At 35.6% G+C, this 20,460-nt stretch overlaps 1 protein-coding gene and 2 pseudogenes across 6 annotated transcripts in view; 2 read left to right on the top strand and 1 right to left on the bottom strand.

The window, feature by feature from the left end:
- Eip93f (Ecdysone-induced protein 93F) overlaps positions 1 to 6,310 on the top strand; it is a 201,300-nt gene extending 194,990 nt beyond the window's left edge. For all 6 annotated transcript variants that reach the window (XM_064218711.1, XM_064218710.1, XM_064218709.1 and 3 more), the window contains one exon: positions 443 to 6,310. In XM_064218711.1, the coding sequence (XP_064074781.1) occupies positions 443 to 1,790 (1,348 nt within the window). In that variant the 3' untranslated portion in view covers positions 1,791 to 6,310. The remainder of the gene's footprint in view (positions 1 to 442) is intronic.
- Positions 6,311 to 17,293: 10,983 nt separating this feature from the next.
- On the top strand, positions 17,294 to 18,650 carry LOC135194120 (uncharacterized; annotated as a pseudogene).
- Positions 18,651 to 18,934: 284 nt separating this feature from the next.
- Positions 18,935 to 20,329, bottom strand: LOC113396028 (uncharacterized; annotated as a pseudogene).
- Between the last annotated feature and the right edge of the window lie 131 nt (positions 20,330 to 20,460).

Below are 20,460 nucleotides of genomic sequence, written 5' to 3'. Positions count from 1 at the left end.
AGATAAAGACGCATTCATAGTAGTCCGTTATCGGTGAGTCCACGAGTAAATATTTCGCATTTCGCGTTATCTGGAATTAATACAGCGGCCGTTTTGAAATGTTGAATTTAGAAGAGTTTTCGACCGATTGCCGGTTGTTGACCAGCTGTTGACCCATATTGTTTTATGATTCACGCAAGTCTAACTTGTGGGGATTAATACGAGCCTCTGTTTATCTTAATATGCAAATAATTGTAGAGAATTATTTGTTTTGTGAGATTGCTCTCTTATATTCGTTCCTACGCGTCTGCTAAGCTTTATTTTAGGACAATTTGCCCACATTAACAATTCGACCAGTTTCAGATTTTTCATATACCTAATTAAGTTTGAAATAGTTATCAGACAACTTGCAATTTAAATCATGAAACCTTGAAATTAAGTCGACTTCTTTATGTTGTTGCAGATTAAAACGCGCAGTCCTCGAAGGAACCAGTAATAGCACTACGAGACGAGCGTACACGGAAGATGAGTTGCAATCAGCTCTGCGGGATATCCAATCCGGCCGGCTGGGCACCCGCCGAGCCGCTGTCGTCTACGGTATCCCGCGCTCCACGCTCCGCAACAAGGTCAACAAGTTCGGGCTCATGTCCGATACCGGCCAGGAGTCCGACCCGGACAGCGAGCCCGATAAACCGGAGTCGCCCCCGTCCGTTATCCTCAAGATACCGACATTCCCGCCCCCTGACGAGAAGAGCCCCTCACCGGCAACGCCCGTCACAACGCCGGTCACGCCTATCACGCCGATCCTACCGCCGCAGCCGCCGCTCAATGCAACCTCGCTCTTACTTCCACCATCGGTCTACGCAGACGCACCCTCCAGTCAGCATCTCTTTACGTCGCTGAGTGACGTAATAGCGAAAAGTATCAGCCAAAAGTTCCAGCAACCTCTCGATAGACCGCCGCAGGCCTCGGACCTGCAATTCATGCGAGCGCCCGACAGGCACGTGTCTGTGATAAAAACTCCACCCGATAACCAGAGGAACTACGCGATGCCAAGTAATTCCAAGGCGACGCCCAACAACAATGGGCAGCCCGCGACCGGCGGAAAGGGTACGAGACCCAAACGAGGAAAGTACCGAAACTACGACAGAGACAGTTTGGTGGAGGCCGTGAAAGCGGTGCAGCGAGGCGAGATGTCGGTACACCGCGCCGGCTCCTACTACGGCGTACCTCACTCCACACTGGAGTACAAGGTGAAGGAGCGGCATCTCATGCGACCCAGAAAGAGGGAGCCGAAGCCGCAGCAGGACGTAAAACCGCAGCCACCGAAGCCTCCCCCGAAGCCCCCGACGAAGCCCTTCACGAACGGCCTCAACGGCCCCGAGAGCGGCGGCTACCCGGCCGGGTACCCGTTCTGGCCGGGTGCCGGGTTCGCGCCGCCACCGACGCCCGACCTGTACGCGTCGCACATGATGCGACGCCTGCGCGAGGAAGCCCCGCCGCCGGCCAACGGCTCGTTCCTCGAGGGCATCATCCGCTCGAGCCTCGAGCGGCCCGGCGCGGCGCTGCTGCAGCGACTGAGCGGCGCGCCCGCGTCCCCGCCGGGCGCGGGCGCGCTGCGGCGGCGCGGCGAGCCCGGCGACGAGCCGGCCGCGCGCCGCCCGCGCCTCGACTCGGACCACCAGCTGGCGGCCGACATGCGCGAGGCGGTGCAGCGGCTGCGCGCCGACAAGCTGCGGCCGCGCAACGGCACGCCCACGCCGCCGCCCGCGGCGTCGCCGGCGGGGGCGGGCGCGGGGGAGCGCGCCTAGCCTCCGCCGCCCGCTTGTGATACTGTGCAGTACATTCCGCGGCGCCGCTCCCCGCGCGCCCGCCGCCCCTCCCCGGGCTCGTGCATTTACGCGCCCCCGCGAGTAGTCCTCGGTTCCGCTTCCCCGAACGTTCACCGTGACACGATGTATCACCAAATATCACAATAGTTACCTAAAGTCACAACCAATTCAATATAACACAGCTTTACTAATGCAATATCACAATTAAATAGTGTTTAGACGCCCGTGATAAGTAGACCGTTCGCATTCTGTACTCCTTGGGGATTCAGGGTTATTCTGGATTTGTTTCGCCTCCTCGAATCGTAGTTATATTATTTTGCGCGACTACTCGACTACCCCACGACGAACACGTAGATGAACGACGTCTCGTTCGACGAATGTTTGTTTCATTTCCTCGGGTTAGAATAACGTCCGGACTCTTATAATTTCATGGTAACGCTGAATCCACTCCACCACCAGGTTGTCCAAAATTAATTTCCTGAATCCGGAAGCCTCACGTTTTGACCTTGTTTTAAGTAAAAGACAACCAAAAGTTAATGTTATGAAATCAACTATTTAAATATTTTTAAGTAAATAAAAAACAATGTAACAAATTAATTATAAAGCTAGCTATGAGTGTAAATGTTATCGATTTTTAAGTGAATAAACGCAGATTTTGTGCGGTGTTTTTATAATTAGATAGGTAATATATTGAATGAAATTATTAGCTATGGCGGGGTCGGTCACACCATCTCTTTCTGTCGCGTGGGCTAGATATGTGAGAGATAGGGACAGGCGTATTTCCGTGGCTTCACGAAGCCTAAATCGGACTTGTGCAATTATTATTTTGTAAAAAATAGTAATTTAATGTGTGTGTGTGCTGACACGTGGATTTCCATATTACTAAATGTGATATTTAGGTATTACGAGTGCGGTTTGCGTGACGTGGTGTTTACACCGACGTACATACATCTAGTGAACTTATATATTTTATGTACTATTATTGTATCTTAAGAAAATATATTCTTATTTTTCATGGTCCAAGTTTTAAATGTTTTATCGACTATACAAAAATATGGATAATCAATATTATATTCTCGTCAACTTTAAAAATTATTAGCCCAAAAAAAAATTCCTCAAAAAATATTGACATCTTCACATTTGTGACATTTTTTGGTGTTCAATCGAAGTATATTACGGAGGTACGAAGGTAAATAATGTATACGCTCTCACAGAATAAATTTAGGTAAAATATTTGGATATAAAAATTATCATACGATTACTTAGTAAGTTACGTGTAAATGTGCGCCTCATGAAAATTTAAGAAGTCTTTGTATTGTGTATGTAATTAAAATATACATATATTATATACAAGTTAAAGAAATAAATATTGTCGTACATTTTTCTTCGGAGACCACGAATGATGTGAAAATAGAAACACTATAGAGTCTGACTTCGACATTTCGACGTTAATATCATAATTTCAAGAGGACCCGAAAATTGTAATTTATTAAAAAAAAAATAATAAAAATGTTTATATAATCTGTAAGTATCGAAATTCTCATACATATCCAGAGCCGAGATGTCGAACACTTACTCTACGAAAATTAATAAGAAAAAAAAAACAAAAATTTTTATATTCGAAATTTAAACTAGTCGATAGCATGTTTTCACCTTCATTTCGTTTTCTCTGTGTATAATTTTTGATGTCTTTTTAGCGTTTAATCCTCAAAAATCTATAATAACTGTTATATGCATTTATATTGGTAAAAGACTTGTAAGGAGAATATAAATAAAAGACATAAGATTGTCGCGTCGGCGAGGGCCCAGCAGACCGCATTTCATGTTTCCAAATTCAAATTTTTTAAATAATCGAACAACTTTTTTTAATACGTACACAAATCTGTGTGTTATGGCTGACGTTTGTTGATAGCTTAAAAAAAGTTATTTTGTGTAAGTTTGTACAGAAATAATAGGATGGGACAATTTGCAAAGATAATTTAGATGTTAATAAAACATTCCGTTTAGAATGTTACTAGATTTTTTTTTTTTTAAATAATAATATAAATATTTTTCACATCGGGAACAAATCATTATGTTGTTTAATCTTATTTTGTAACGTTAGTTAATTTTTAAGTGGCTTTATTTTTAAAATAACCCTATATATGATTATAATATTATATTGAGATGTTAAACATGTCATTGTTTTGTGCGAAGTGTTTGGGGTTCGATTCCCGGTTTAAAAGAGAGTTGCGACTGATATGTAGTAGAAAAATGCCGAGTGGACGCGCTCGGTCGGTCTGTACAAATTGTATACGCCACTTTAACATTTTAATGTTATGAACAGTGATCTCCGCAAATATTCAGCTTTTCTACACGAGACAATTAACGAATACACGCCATTTTTAACTTGCAGAGGAATTTTTGTATAATTTAAATTAAAAAAAAATAAACAGATCATGCCTTTGCCTTCAGACTTTTTTTCCACTGGCAACTCAACTGGTCTTGAGTGTTGCCATAATAATAAATTAATCGCTTTTCGATGAGATCACTGGTTTATTAGTGAATCGTTTTTATTGTATATTGTTCAATCATTTTTTCCACATAGTTTTAAGAATTTTAGTTAATAACGTAGTGTAATTTTGAATTAATAGGTAGACGGTAGTAATTCTTTAATATTTTGTTAATTTTTTTTCGTATTTGTAATGAATTTCTTAAGGGTTAGGTTAAACTTGAACGGTCCTCGACTGCTCTAGGAACAAAAAGACAATGAAGGGAAATTGCATTTTTTTTTAAATAAAAAAAAAAACATTCTTTAGGATTCCGCGAGACGACGTGATCTAGAGTGCAATCTAATCTTAACACGCGTTTCTGAACGAAAGCGTCGCTCAATATCGCTTATGTTCGCTAATCAAGTGCGAATATCTTTATCATAACAATATAATAGAGACTGCACAATCCGTAATAATAAATAAATAGAAAAAACAAATACATAATAACTAATAAAATGCCTGTTGCTATCAGAATCTAAGAATCGCCTTATTTTTTTTCACATTTAACGGATTTTGTAGTCGAAATATTCATATGGTCGTTATATACCTTAAAAGACATTGCCAGCTCCTATTTCTAAGCATTCGTAAACACATGTTGTTCGTTTGTGTGACTGTATCTTTGTATATAACCGTTTTCCAACTGCAGGCAAAGTGACACGGCACGTGTAACACGCCGCGTAAACTGTGACACGGCGTGGCACCGTGTCCCTTGTGCCTCCGGTCGTAGAGCGGAGGATGATCTTAATGTAAGCTTCACCTAATTGTTTTCCTTCTATATCTATATGTATGTCTAGAAGATTAATTTTAAACGAAAAAAAAATAATTATTGTACTTTTTTAACAATAATTCCTTATTACATTAGAATTACGGAACGGACGGGAGATTTTGTTTTAAACAAAGCTAGAAGCAGTTCTCGGACGTGGATTGCCACGTTAAAAAATATGTACAACACAAAGCATTTAATTTTAGACATATTAAATATAATGTTATCTTTATTGAAAATGATAGTGTTATTCGAAATATTTTCATGGTGTATTTATTTGTGAAAGATTAACGCTTACGAAATTCACATCACATACTGGGGAACATTGCTTTTATGAATGTTGTCAGCGTAAAAATGAAATATTTTTTATTTGTGATCGGATAAGAAAATTATAATGATTTAGGTAATGGACCAATGTATAAGATAGACACTGTTATTTCCTAAATAATCAATTGAACAGCTCATGTTTTTTTTTTGATATTATATTAACTGAAAGGAGCTAACGAGATCAAATTATAATATTGTTATTTAATTATTGAGTACAAGTTTAATGGAATATTTTTTTTTCAATATACATTACTCGCCTCTTTAATTTTTTTTTTTTTTGTTATTTTGTTCCTTTAGTTTTTATTGATATTGTTTAGTTTACAGATTGATGGATTCGTTAATTTAAGCGACTCAATAATTATTTTTTTTATTATAGACGTATATTATTCACTTCCTCAGTAGTAAAGTGATGTTTTTACACTATTTCTACATTGACTCACACCTGTTGCGGAAAATTGAAAAAAAAAAAGTAAAGTTTGGCGGTAAAAGTGATTGGCACAACACTATTGTATTGAATCTAGTCAAATTTTTAGATGAGAAAAAAATAATTGGAAAGCTAAGCTTACGGCGATTCGACTGACATTTTTGTAAAAAAGATTTAACGTCCAAAAAACGTCGCTTGGCGACATAAAAAGTTGATTTGAAATTGTGGAATTGTACACGTGTATGTTTGTAACTGTTTCTTACGTATAACTAATATAATGTTACGTAGCATCATTTGAAGTGGAAATTTTTTTTTTTCATATTATGTAATGACCTTTTATCTATAAGATCTTTATATCTTACGTTATCTTAATGAAGTGGCTGATTAGGCAGGTGTAAGAATATGCAAGGGTATTTAAAACCTGTATACAATAAATTTCTTTCATTTGTTGAAATTTATTTTGTTTTATTTATCACATAATTTTTAGGTTAAGTTTTTAATATTCTATATAAAAAAAATATTATGTGTAATGCCCAATAAATTCTAAAAAAAAACAATGAATTTATCTTATTACTCTTTTTTTTTTAAAAGAAGGTCATATATTATTTTGCTTAACCTAAATTGAATACATATTATAAGTACTAGTCTTCTCAATACAATACTTAACAAGACTAATTTGTCAAACCAACAATCATCGCAGTTGATACAATTATTATACAGATAATCACATACTATAAAATTGAAAATGAAGTATACAGCAAATACTCTTTTACAATAAAAAAAAACCACAACATATTTACCAGGACACCAACAATTTATGTCATAAACTCGAAACCCAATTTAAAAAAAAAAAGAAAGAACTTCGACCCATTTAAAATCGACCATATGTTAATCTCGTTCAGGAACTTTACAAAAAAATGTCTTACAAAATTATATTTTTATCATGACCGAAAAATATTATTTGCAACCGCAAATTACACAGGTAAAATATTTTTTGGTTTAGCAGTTCCGTTTGTGAGAATTGTAAACAGTTTTTTCGTGCAGCCCGCAGGCCAATGCCACTTGGTCACAAGGCCGTTTAAAAAATAAACAATAAACAACATGGCCGCAAGTAAATTCGTTACACGCCATCGAAATGAGAAAAAATAACCAGTTTTCGAAGCGGTACAATTTTGTAAATATTTTCGTCGAGAGTGAAATTTCTTAAATCTTGTTTCCATATAAAGTTTTCTGGTACGTTGACTATTTACTTATGTAGTCGTAGTTCTTAATAAAGCAATCAGCGTTTATACATACTTATATACCGAAACTAATTTACCTATACCCTATTCCAATGGAAGTAGAAAAAAAAAAACAAACAAACCTTAGATTTACGTATTTCATACGATTTGCTAATAACTCAGCTATGTTGTGCACTCTTAAGGGTTTTTGATTAATATTTCTTTATTTATAATACAACACTATTACACTTAACCACTTATATCCACTTTAATTTTACTTCCAAAATTCCGAAATCCATAGTGAATATCATAGATTAATCAAGCTCTCGGCCAATGATATCGCGTCAATTTACTGTCAAATGTTGTTTATTTGGCTTTTTTCTTTGCTTTTTTTTTGATTATTTTGTTGGATTAGATTATACTACATTATTTTTTTAACCAATTCAAAAAATATATATTATGCACATCTTTAGTCTTGATAAATTAAATAAACAATTATATGCATAAGTAACATTAATAATTATTTTAAATTAATCTAGCTAATAAATATTCAAATTTTCGTTTGTAACTTATATCAGTTATGTTATGGAAAATTAAATGCCGATTTGAATATGAAATTAAGAATTATTTTCTACATAACTCAACACTGGTTCATTTTAAATTCAGACCCGCCTCGTATACATTAAAAATATAATGTACCTTCGCAAATAAAAAAAAATGTGGCACGCCTCAAAAAGTAAAAAGACGCAGGCGGCGATCGAGTCCGAAATACCGAGGGCCGAATCGTCGTCAGCGACCATGACCTTACTTAAACCTTACTTGATAGTGTGCATGAAGTGTATCGGTGTAATTCGGGTACTTTGACTCTCGAAGTCTTGATTTTATCTGTGTTGCCACAGTAAAAATGATTTTTTATATTCGCAAGGTAGTAAAAAGTTTAATTCTCTAAGAAGTCACAACAATTATCTTTGTTAAGTTGAATTGGTTTGCTAGCTAGTTAAAACTTTAAGTTCAATAAATCAATGTGCAGCTATGTCAATCAATCCAGAATTAATTATAAATGAGTAACATTAATAATTAATTTATAGATTGATTAATAGTCTCTTCTGCTATTGTGCTCTATGAATCCTGCCCACTGCTCTGACGCGCGCTTGTATGTGCTTCTGTTAATATTGATATGAGTATTTTTGGGGGGTTAAGAGTATTTTGAATTTTCTTTATTAGACCTTTATTGAGTACTTCATGTACTAGTTCAACTAGTAGCTTAAAAGCTGGAGAAATCAAGGCGATGGCTTCAAATTTCAGGACATACTTATATAATATATAATAAATATATAATAATAATACATCATTTTATAATAAAGCTATTACACACACTCCAGGATAAGAAACTAAAGGTACAGTCTGTATATGTCATACTGCTGGGATGAGACCTTTGCTACTCTTTGCCTCAAATCCGATTTGTGGATACTGGGTGCACATTTCACTGATGACTCCTGAATGAATAACACGAAGTGAATCCTAAATTAAGCAAATGAATATTCAGTGGGGATTACGTTTTATAACCACTGGGTCACCTTAGGTTGGACAATAAGAATTTACAAATATTGTCTTAACTAGGTGGAAATTTTTCCTAAAAACTCGCTCAGTATATCTATCTGTACGCATAAAAGATAAGTCATATTTTATAATGCCCAACTGAAAATAACTACTAAACCAATGTACTTACATTAAACTTATACCAGAAGATGCAGATCGTTTCGGAGATGGTTTGTGATTAAAATATTATTATAAAAGTATCTGCACGTCGCAGACCACCCGATTAAAGTTAGACTATTGACGTGACGAGCGCGACTTTCATGTTCTTGCAAATAATATAATCAAACACATTTAAATATCTTATAACGCTTTAAACAGTACGTATACGAGTCTTCGTAATAAAATATTTTAATCTTTTATCTTTAATTCGGTTACTTGTAAGTTTATGTACATATATTTAAGGATGTTTGTGTGAGTCAGTGGACGTTGCACTCAACGATACTGACCTTGGTCACGCAGCTGTGCCAACGTTGGGCGTTGGCCGGAATTCGTCCAAAAATGCACTAAAATGTATATAATTTAGTGTGTCCTTAACATTTTGAAACTTGAAGTAAAGTTATTAAAATCATAACATTTTATTATCACTTATTTACTTTTATAGGATATTTAATGAATACTGAAATGATTTCCTTTGTGTTTATCATAGCGAGTCGTTATTATTATTATTTATTTAATTTATGTTAGGAATACAGTCGGGTATATGGACCAGATAGCCGATGATAAGTGACAACGTACCTTTCTATCCCTTAGAGTGACCCATCAAGTATCAAAATCAAAAACAAATCCTTTTTTTAGGTAGGTTAATAAAAACATTTTTGAATCGTCACGTTGTCGTATTGAATTAAATATAAGGCTATAACCGGTTCGGAATGTAGATCCTACCGAAAAAAATGCAATTAAATTGTAATTTATCCTACATCAAAATCAACGAGTAGATACTAACAGCTCCAATCCGCTTTATATACATACATATATTAAAGCCTTTTATCAAATAATAAGCCTATCAAAACTTTAATAAATTATATCGATGTTTTTTTTTAACATAAGATTTTAATGAACCAAGTAAAAATACCCAATATGAGCCAATCCTCACATTATCAAGTCATTGCTAACAATGTGATTATATATTCCTTAGGGGCCAGGGCTGGAACACGTGTATCAAAACCTGAGATGGCCGGCTCAAACCTGGCAAGAATTTTCATGTGCATAGTTTTTGTTTATAATTAATCTCGTGCTCGATGAAGGAAATTATCATGCAGAAAACTGGAGACATGCAGTCTTCGCCAACCAGTCAGGATGCCTTCACCAACCCGCATTCTTGCAGCGTGGTGGAATAAATTTGATATTAAAACCGTTTCTCCAACCCTTATTCATTAATGTGTTTTTCGAATGAGATTAAATCATTATCGATAAAACTTTGTCATAAGATATCCCATCCTTGGTTGAAGGTGTTGCATTTTTCAGAAATGCTATCATTCTGATTTAAAGATTAAAACTGACCGCAGATTGGGCAACACTGCTTGCTACAAATTGAACTCCCATTGCATATAATTGAGATCTGAACTACCGGGGGAAGGAACTAGTGAATCTATAATTTGGTTTCCGTTTAATATCTATAAGGTAGCCGCAAAATGGAGTTATAGATGGCAATGCGGTTACAATTATTATGCCCAAGGTTCGTTGAATTCCTACTCTGTCATAAGGCACTGCCTTCATCTTTGAGTGGATTTAGCAGGCGTTTATCGTATCATATAATCAGATTTGCGGTTTGAAATATTGTCATCAATATAATTAAATTTTACGCGCAATTGGAGGGAACATAGGATATTGAGCCGAGATGGCACAGTGATGATCCCGCCCTCGGTCGATCCTGTGGCGTGCAACGGGAACACGAGATAAACAGAAACTATGCAAAAATCTCTTACGCAGATTTGAACAAACTTCCTCCGCTCCCTCCGTCCCGTTAACGTAACGGACTCCCCCAAGTCCGCCACTGGAGGCCGGGAGCCAAGGACTGGCGTCCTGCGGCGGATAGGATGACTGGCTCCGCCGCTGACTACCGGTGTACGACCACACCTCCGACGCTCATAACGAGCCCCCTCCCTTCTTGCCAACGAGGCCGCTCACACAGTCCACCCCGCTGGTCGGAGAAGTACCAGGAGCGACCTCGCGGCATCCCTCCACGTCAGTCTTAGCCGTGGCCGACGAGCAAGCTCAAGCCGGCCCCGTTGCCCAGGGTGCGCCACGAGGAGGCGACTGACATGCACCCCAGGCTGATCACCACCTTGGATCAACAAAACTGGGTTAATATGGACTTAATTCAATCAGAAGCAGAAATCGAGTTTATTTTTAAATATAATGTGAATTTTTTAAATACAATTCTAACGTACTATACGTATTTACGTACCTATAGGTATAAAAATAGCTTAAAACAATTACTGTTAAATGTCACGGAAGTCACGCGATGCCTCGCTCTTTTGTCAGTTCGTGTATTTTTTGTAAACTTTAAATAGATTTGAAGTAATAAGTAATGATTTAATTAAAATCAAAAACAAAATGTACTTCAAATGTGTATTTCTCATTAATATTACAAGATTACATTTAACGTACAAGTATCAACGTCTCGCACGTTTCTAATAAGAAATTCAACAACAACAGTCATATCTTCCTACTAATATAATAATAAATAAATGTTTTAAAAAAAAAATAAAATGACGTCAGTGGAGCACAGATTTACAGTAGTCCAGATACGGCATGTTCTTTACTTGATATGGAAACCGAGCATGTCAACTTTTATACCGACAATAACGTCACCCCAGACATACTTGAACGACATAAAATGGTTTTAAAATTAATAACAGCGATTTGAGCAACGGAATTACGTACCGATAAAAAAAAACAGTCAGTTTAGGCCACGTCTTTCAAGAAGGACGACGAGCTCCAACCAAACTCCAGCGAATATCTGCAGATGTTTAGTAACTGTAAATCGCCACATCTAACTAAAGCCAAAAAAAGAAAAAAGGCATAACCGTGGACGTAGTGTAATTAAAAAAAAAAATTACAAGGGAACAATTACACGGACACAAACCAAAGTCGTCAATTTCGCACAAACACGGTTTTTGGCATCTAGTGGTCATAATGATGAATAAAATCAAGAAACGCTAGAACGGTAATTTTGAGAAATGAGGCTTACTGTCTTAACTTTAAGGCTCTTTTTCCAAAAGTAACATTATGGCGCTTTCGTCACTTCTTCCCTTGACTGAAGATTTATATATCTTGCATCGAATTCAGTGAATTTGCATCAGGAAGTGGGTACACTCCCGTGCCTCGGAAAGCACATTGATCCTGTGCCTGAATTATTGTAGCGTGTCCGATTTGCCGTTCCATTATATTATGGTAGTCAGAGAAGAAAGACTTTAACAGCGCATCTAGAAAGCATATGTCTAATTAACATCTGTCACGTCATGTTTAAACCAGCAGCAGCAATAAACTTCAAGCTTTGAAAATTTGGCACGTCGCTTCCAACAGCACCGGTGTGCTATAAGCTCCAAGCTATGAAAAAACGAGATGAGGCTTGATCGAACCAGTGGGAAATTAAAAGGTTGTTTTTTTTATATTGGTGGCAACCGAGCAGGAGGCTGTGATGGAAAGTGAACACCACAGCACAGGCACAAATGCAACACCTGAAGAACGGTCTTTAAGAAATGAGTATCTTATTGAAGGTGCCCAAGTTAAATCGGTTCGCAGAAACCATGGTTGTTACTTTACTTTACTAGTTCATCACGTTTGTTTTGTGTAGGTATGAAATTCTTGTATTTTCTCTAAAAGTAATGATTTTTATTTAATTATCATAATGTTAGACCCCATGCTACAATATAAGATTAAAACTAAAAGAATAAAAATATATTAGACAAAGTTTTTTTTATTATTTGAAATATGGAATGAACTTTACACCCGACTAGGTTCCGCCTGCGGCTTCAACCGCGTATCTGTTGAGAAGTTGAGTCGTGAAAGCACTGAAACACCAAACGAACAAATAAACAAAGTCACTAATAATATTAACCGTGATAGTTACACTTGAATTTTTCACAGATGATGTATTTCTGTTGCCGCTATAACAACAGATACTACCTAAAACCAGAATGAAATTAATATTTAGGGAATCCCATACAAAATACATGATTTTTTGACGTTTATGATAATGGTAGGTACGGAACTCTTCGTGCGCGAGTCCTGCGCGCACTTGGCCGGCTTATATTTATTTATAACTAATTTTCCCCGCGGCTTTGCCCAAATGTTAACGATAGTCGTAAGTTTTTGATATAAAAAAGTGGTCTAAGTCCTTCCTTAGGGTTCAAGCTTGCCTCAGAACAAACTTCATCAAATTTGGTTCAGTGATTTAGCCGTAAAAGCGTAACAGACAGACAGAGTTACTTTCGCATTTATAGTATTGTTATAGGTAAGACGACAGGCATGTGAGACATTGTATGAAAATTTCTTTCAAACCGTGTTTTCATTGCACAAAAAATAACCGATCGAGATAAACCTATATCGAAGTATCAATAAGTTTAATTAGGATTTATTAATTTTTTTATCGTATAGGCTGTTCTCTACATTTTGAGAATGGATGTGGATGAATATAGAGGTAGGGGACGACCAAAGAAACGATTAATGGATTGTGTGAAAGACGATATGGTTAGGAATGTTACTTGTGAGATGACGCCCGACAGAGAAGTATGGAAGACTCTTCTTGCTGACTTTGACATGCTGCGCCGACCCCAAGTTGAATGATATGCTGTTCTCTACACGTGACAACCGAAAAGTGTCATAGTTGAGGTGAATATCGAAAAAAAATACATTACAGTACGACTTACATTTCGAAGATCATGTCTGATAACTAGTTGATGCCTAACCCTTCGTTACCTATATATAAATATATTTTTAACATATTAGAAATACTTACTGTTGCAACACAATATCTTTTCAATGATATGGTACAAGAGCTATCTGTGAGCTTCTGACCATTAAATAACATATATCATTTGTTTCGTATCTTTTAAGAATCGTTATAATTCTAGAGATAATCTGGTTCAATTATTTCATTATACAAAAATAACTAACAAGTAGGACTCCGATGTTTTAGAAAATATTTAGACACTAATATATTGATTTTTTGTGTTAAGTATTCATTATTATAGAGGGGAATACAAACTTATATTATTTAAAAGATACCACGTCATGGATGTGTGCAATAAAATGCTAAATGTCGTAAACAAAATGCCTGTGACTATAGACAAGGGTTTCTTTAATATTTTAATATTATTATATAAAATTAAGTCGCAATAAATATATTATAGATTTTGTTTCATTGGAATTATTTAAATAAATTTATTTAATTAGAATATTGGTGATATAGCGGACGGATTTTTGAACGAATCAGTAAGTCGCCCGCGCCGCATGCGGCAACTTCCCGTTATCTGTTTTAATTGATAGTTGTTAGTTACGTAATTGTTTATTAATTGTAAAATCATTGTTCACATACAGTAAAGTGCATTTTCTTAAGACTGTTATCATTATATACACACCCGCTATAATTGGCGCCCAACGTGGTACTACTTACGATACTAAATTTCTCTTAAAATGTAATCTATATAAATACTGGCGTACACTTAGCAAGTATGAAATAAATAGAATTAAAACCCTTTTACACTCAAGAATAATGTAACTTTCTATGTCAATATTTTTTTTTTAAATTGATTTATTTCTTCCGAATATTATTTACATACAAACAAACAAATTTTACCTTTTTATAATAATAGTATACAATATCTATTTTATTTAGTTTTTTAAAACAAGATTCCAATTTTCATTAGCTTCATTGTTATTTTTATTTAAAGAATAAAATCAAAGAAAAAAAGTTATCGTTCGAAATTTAAATTTTCTTTTTATTAAAATATTTTATTAAATTTCAGCATCAGTCCGTCTGTAACAACCTTAATTCAAAACAAGGGTCGAGGGGAGTTGGTTACGGCAAAAAATATTATTCCTAACAAAAGAAAATTGCAGTACCTAATTTACGTGATGTTTCGTTTTCTTAAAACAATGTTTTGTTTTAGTATAACAAAAAACAACGGGGTTGTTCTCGATTACGCCTTTTTATCATCAACTTTTGTTAGTTTTTAGTTTACATTTTAGGTACACTATTGTTCCTTTAACTTAGGAGTAGAAATTCTTAATTTTAAAAAAAAGCGCTTCCAGGCTTTTTCTTAACTAATGAACAGACAAATACACGCTAGGTCTTTCGACTTCACGCACGTGTAATCTACTTTTTAACTACTTTTCAAGTTAATTTCATTTTATTTGATATATGTAGATATACATTCCTATCGTCAGTGGAAGAAAATCTAAAGCGCCAAAAGGGTATTTTCGGAAAATGAGATTTAAAGTGAAAACTTGCTAAGCCATTTTTTTAATTTAAAATACTGCGATTGGCAAATGAATCACCTGATGATTATTCCTCACAATGATCGATAGCCATTGGAATTAAGCAACCCCGACATACCCAAAGCGCCTCCAACGTTGGGAACTAAGATTTCCCCTGGTGCCTGTAGTTACACTCACTTTTCAAACCAGAAAAACACAATACAAAGTATTGTTTGGCGGTAGACTGTATAAGTGGTACCCTAAGTGGCGTAGCTATGGTAGGGCCAGTTGATACAGTGCACCAGGGCCCCGGAACTCAGGGGGCCCTCTAACCTAAGCTTTACAAAGCGAGTCAGCCAACTTGGCAGCTCCTGAAGCTAGTTAACCTCGACCTTGCTCACAAGATTTTCTTATATATCATTTTGATGGACAATATAAGTTAAAGAGGGGATGAGGGTCCAATTATTTTCCTATGCACCGGGGCCCTTGCCCACCTCGCTACGCCACTGGGTATCCAGACAAGGTAAAAATATATCACGATCCATCTGTTTATCTGCCTTTTGACCTTGACTGCTAAACGTCAACCTCCCTTTATTGCAGCCACTGCGACCAATTCTCTGCCTTCTGAATCCTACTGTTCAGCATTGCATCTTTTTCAGGACTTTTTTTATCTTTCGAATGATGAGGCCTGGTTCATAATCAGCTATTTCATTGAATTAGATGTCTCCCCAACGCCGTAAACAATATGAGTTAAAAACATTTTACAAGCTTTTATTTATGCCAAACCTGTTTGTATGTAATAATCTTGCAGTGTTCTTGGTGCAAAAGTATGAGTGGTCTTCTATATAAACAATGGAGTTTTAATTATGCTTCTGTAACCAATGATAATAATATACAGTTATTTTTTACTTGGCCTATTAAAAAACGAAATTCTGCCACATGTGTATTCCACCAACCCGTATTGGAGCAGCGTGGTGGAATATGCTCCATACCTTCTCCTCAACGGGAGAGGAGGCCTTAGCCCAGCAATGGGAAATTTACAGGCTGATTATGTTTATGTTATGTATTAAAAAAATTAAGGCAATTGTCAAAATTCATTGAAAATTAGGCATGTTACTTATACAAGATTATATTAAAGATAAAAAATCGTGGACTTAGTATTTATTTCTAGGCAGTTTCATGTACGATTACATTTTCAGTTAAAGTGGGTACTTTGACATACTCTGTAGTTAAAGAGGTGAAAAAGATAACCAGTTATTGAGTTTTATTTCTTAGTTACTAGTAATCCGACAGTCGGATGATTAATTTATTTTTTGTTCAACCGATTATCGCATGTCAAGCATATGTAGGTATCCTATTGAAGTGTCCAGTCGTCTGATAATGGAATGAATAAAAAAGTAATCGTTCAATTAGTCGTCCACTAGTCATTTAATGATGGATAATGATGATGTAATTGCCATTGATGCCAACGAGTGGTCCAAACAAAATTACGGTAGTTCGTTGAAAGGACAATCGAAATAAATGTTTGCCTCGGAGAGCACTACAACTATAGATCCAGTTCCGTTTTTTCTGCTGTCGCGTCGGATAAGGGCAATGCGCACCTTTGTTTGCGCTTTCTTATACATTTTGTACCGTTGTCCTAATATTACCTTATATTTCCTTCTCTCCCCAAATATTGGACATGACTTTCAACTTCAATTTGAAATCTAATAGCTTGGCCGAGCCGAGACGTTAAGTCCGGGACTGTGTAAACCCGCACTTCGCAGCTATATGAGTTAATCAACTCATATACCAGCGGAATAGCGATAGCGAACCGTCGCGTTTAAGCTTCATCTCGATAATGTCAAAGGTAGCGGCCTCTCTTGTCCTTAACAAATTTAAATCATTCAAATTGAGTGTACCTACATCTTTTTTGTCGTTGCTAGATGGTGCGCCATCTAGTACAATAATAACAAAAGCTTCTATATAAAGGTTAATCAACGATACAATAGATGACGCTGTTGTACTGGCAATTTTACTGAATATTAAAAAACTAGTAAAAAAAAGAAAATTAACTTTTGATTACTTTTCTGTATTATATTAAATATTTTCATCTGAAACTACTTCATTTTTAAATTACATGTGTGATTCTATTTATTGCGTTGTTAAATACTATTATCTCAGTTTAAAAAAAGTACAACAAAGAAACGTTAGCAATGGAACAAGGATTCATCAAGGCAAATAGCTCTAATTTGCCGAGAATCGATTTGTTGATGCTGTGCGGATTTTTTGCATAAATAATGACTTCTGCTCCGCTGAATTCCGAAATGTTAAAACTTCTATGTAAGTATTATGTGTAATAATAAGCATTAAAACACAGTGTAGTCGTCAAACTTCCATAAAGTACATACTTATATTATTTCTATTGTGAGGGTTCGTGTTTAAGGTTATGTTATGAAAATACCACTTAAATATATTTTTATTTATTTTAGATCGTCTCGACCATGCATCTCTTTTCTTGGTTATATGCTGTCACAGTAGTGGTAAATGAAGAAGAGGAAGCTGTTATTTACGTACAATGTAACGATTGTGTCGCTTCTAAAGGAGGCTGCAAACATGCTATAGCATTCCTCATGTGGATCCACCGGAGGGGTGAACAGCCATCCTGCACAGCCGTAGTGTGTTACTGGAAGAAATCAAAACTGTCCAGGGTTGTAACTAGCCTGAAGTACATGACAGCAAAGGACTTGTCAAATGGTGCACCTAGCTTACTATCAAATAGTAAAGTTCTTGACAAGTTTTTGGACATTGGCAGAAAAAAAAATATTGATAACTGTGAGTTATTAAAATATCAACCTAACTATATTTGTAATAATGCTCAAAGTTTATCCATGCACCAGCTTATGCTTAAATATAAGGAACAATCCTACGAGACATTCTTAGAAAAGATTGTACTGTCTAATCAAACTGTTGCTCAAATAGAGGAAGAGACCAGAGAACAGCACCAAAACAGCCTTTGGTTTGAATTGAGATATGGTTGAATCACAGCATCAAAAGCATTTGAATTCAGTTGGTGTAAAAAGAATGACGGAAGTCTAATAGCATTAATAATGGGAGGTAGTATATCAGACACACCAGCCATGAAACGTGGTAGACTACTAGAGAGTGAAGTGCGAAAAACTGTCAGCATTAAACTTGGCATAAAAATTATAAAGTGTGGACTCATGCTGTCTCAAGAGTACCCAATGATAGCAGGATCATCGGATGGGATCTGTGAGGATGCTGTCATTGAGATCAAGTGCCCCACAAGTGTGAAGACATAAAAATTATGTCAACAATAGCAAGCCAACTGAAAAATGTAATGCACAGATATAGATGCAAATGTATTCGACAGGGCTACAGAAGGGTTACATTTGTATAGCTGATAGTAACTTCAGCATAAATAAAAATGCGGAAATTATAAGTGTGATGTTTGATGACACACATATGTCTGATTTCCTTAAACTTTTAGCGGGTCTGTGGAACGAAAAAATATATCCAATATTGTACCGAAGTATATTGTAATCTTTATTAAAAATAAAATGCACAAATGATAATTTTTGTAGTTTTATTTAACTAGAGAGTCTTGCAAATTTATAAAAGCACATTACAACATCATCAAGTACTTTTACAAAATTTGTGTTTATATATGCATGGGGATTTAACATATTAAATTCTCTTAAACATCTAATTAACCTCTCAATATGAATCCTTAAACTAACTATCTGCTTTGTTTCCTTTACTTCACTTTTAGATAAATTGGCTCCAGTGACAACACTTGGGGGCCGTACAAGTTGTACTCTCTTCTTACGTAAGTATTATTCTAAGTACATTTTATCAAATCTTTGTTTAATTTGACAATAAAGGGTCGCATGTATACTTTTAAAAAATATTTTGCTTGCATATCTAGTGGTCATGGCAAAATCATCAGCAAGCTCTCTAAATGGATTATTTAATCAAAAAAGCTGTAAATTGTTATTAGGGATTTTTGTTTGTTCTTCAATTAAATCTAATAAATAACAACAGCTTTTAGGAACACCTAAGTAAGACCTTGGGTTTTTCATTATCTTAAATATTGTATATTTGAGAATGTTTAATCTTTCTTTTTTTGTCTCCTCAATTAATTCACTGCAGTCTGATGTTGATTTTATTATAAGAGATTGTATTGATGGTGATGTTTCTCGCTGACTCACAGATGGTGCATATGAAATATCACTGTCAGATTGATATTCTATACACATTTTTTTCTTGATAACATGCTTGACACCACTGCTTGATATCACTGGTTTACCACAGCTTTCAATTTTAAATGGAGATGTAGCAATTAAGCAGGAATAGGGTTTCAAGGGTGATGTTAACTGGCTTACTAGCTTAATTTTGGTCTGGACAGCTTTGCTTCTAAATTTTATGTGTTATATGTACTTGTACAGATTCATCAACTGATTTTGGATAGGTAGTAAGCCCTTCTTGATTTTCTTCAATTGTGTGCAAAACTAAAATATAAAAATAATTACTTAAAAAAATATATATAAACCAGTGCCTTATGTTTGTATAATTCTACAAAAAATTTGTAACTAACTTTGTTATAATAAGATGTTGTATGTTCTCTGTTATTGATAAAAGTAATAGGCAAATTCAATCAATATACACTTTAACCCAATAAAACCGAAAATTATTCGCTGGCATTATAGTGTTGGTGAGTACCTGAACTTTCTGATAAAATGCTTGCAGGTTCTAAATGTTTTGTAGGTGTACTTTTCTCTGCAAAATCTTTTTCACTTTCTTCAATTAGTATCCTTCTTTGTTTCTTAAGAACATAGGGTCGCTCTGTAGTATTAGAAGTTCGTTTTCTTCTGTCCGATTGGCATTCAAATCTTGTGAGCATACACCCTGATGCTTCATGCGCATTTGCGAAACTGAACCCATCACAAGATACTGAATATAATTTTCAATATCGTTTGGTAACTGAAACAAGAATAAAAGTTTTAATAAAAGTTCTAATATACATAGAGTATTGCAGTAGTAATAAAGGAATGGAACATAACCTGAAACGTGATCGCCAATATTATTGAAAATTTTCTCTAATGATCTCAAGTTTACTTAATTATTATATAGTAAATAAGAGAAATACTTACGTCGAATACTTCGCAGAAATAAAGTACAGAATTTGAAGATATAGTTGTTGGGTCTCGTCGTGCAAGATTTAGCCACATATTTCTAACTTTTTTCTTCAAAGGAACATTAATAAATAACTTCTTCGGAGTTTTTATAGATGTATTGTTACATTGAGGAACCGCACACCATCGATACACATCAGAATTCATAATTTTCGTATGAAATAAAT

This window comes from Vanessa tameamea, chromosome 24 (genome assembly GCF_037043105.1).
Source record: "Vanessa tameamea isolate UH-Manoa-2023 chromosome 24, ilVanTame1 primary haplotype, whole genome shotgun sequence".
Lineage (NCBI taxonomy): Eukaryota > Metazoa > Arthropoda > Insecta > Lepidoptera > Nymphalidae > Vanessa > Vanessa tameamea.
This window is presented reverse-complemented; position numbering and strand designations above follow the sequence as displayed.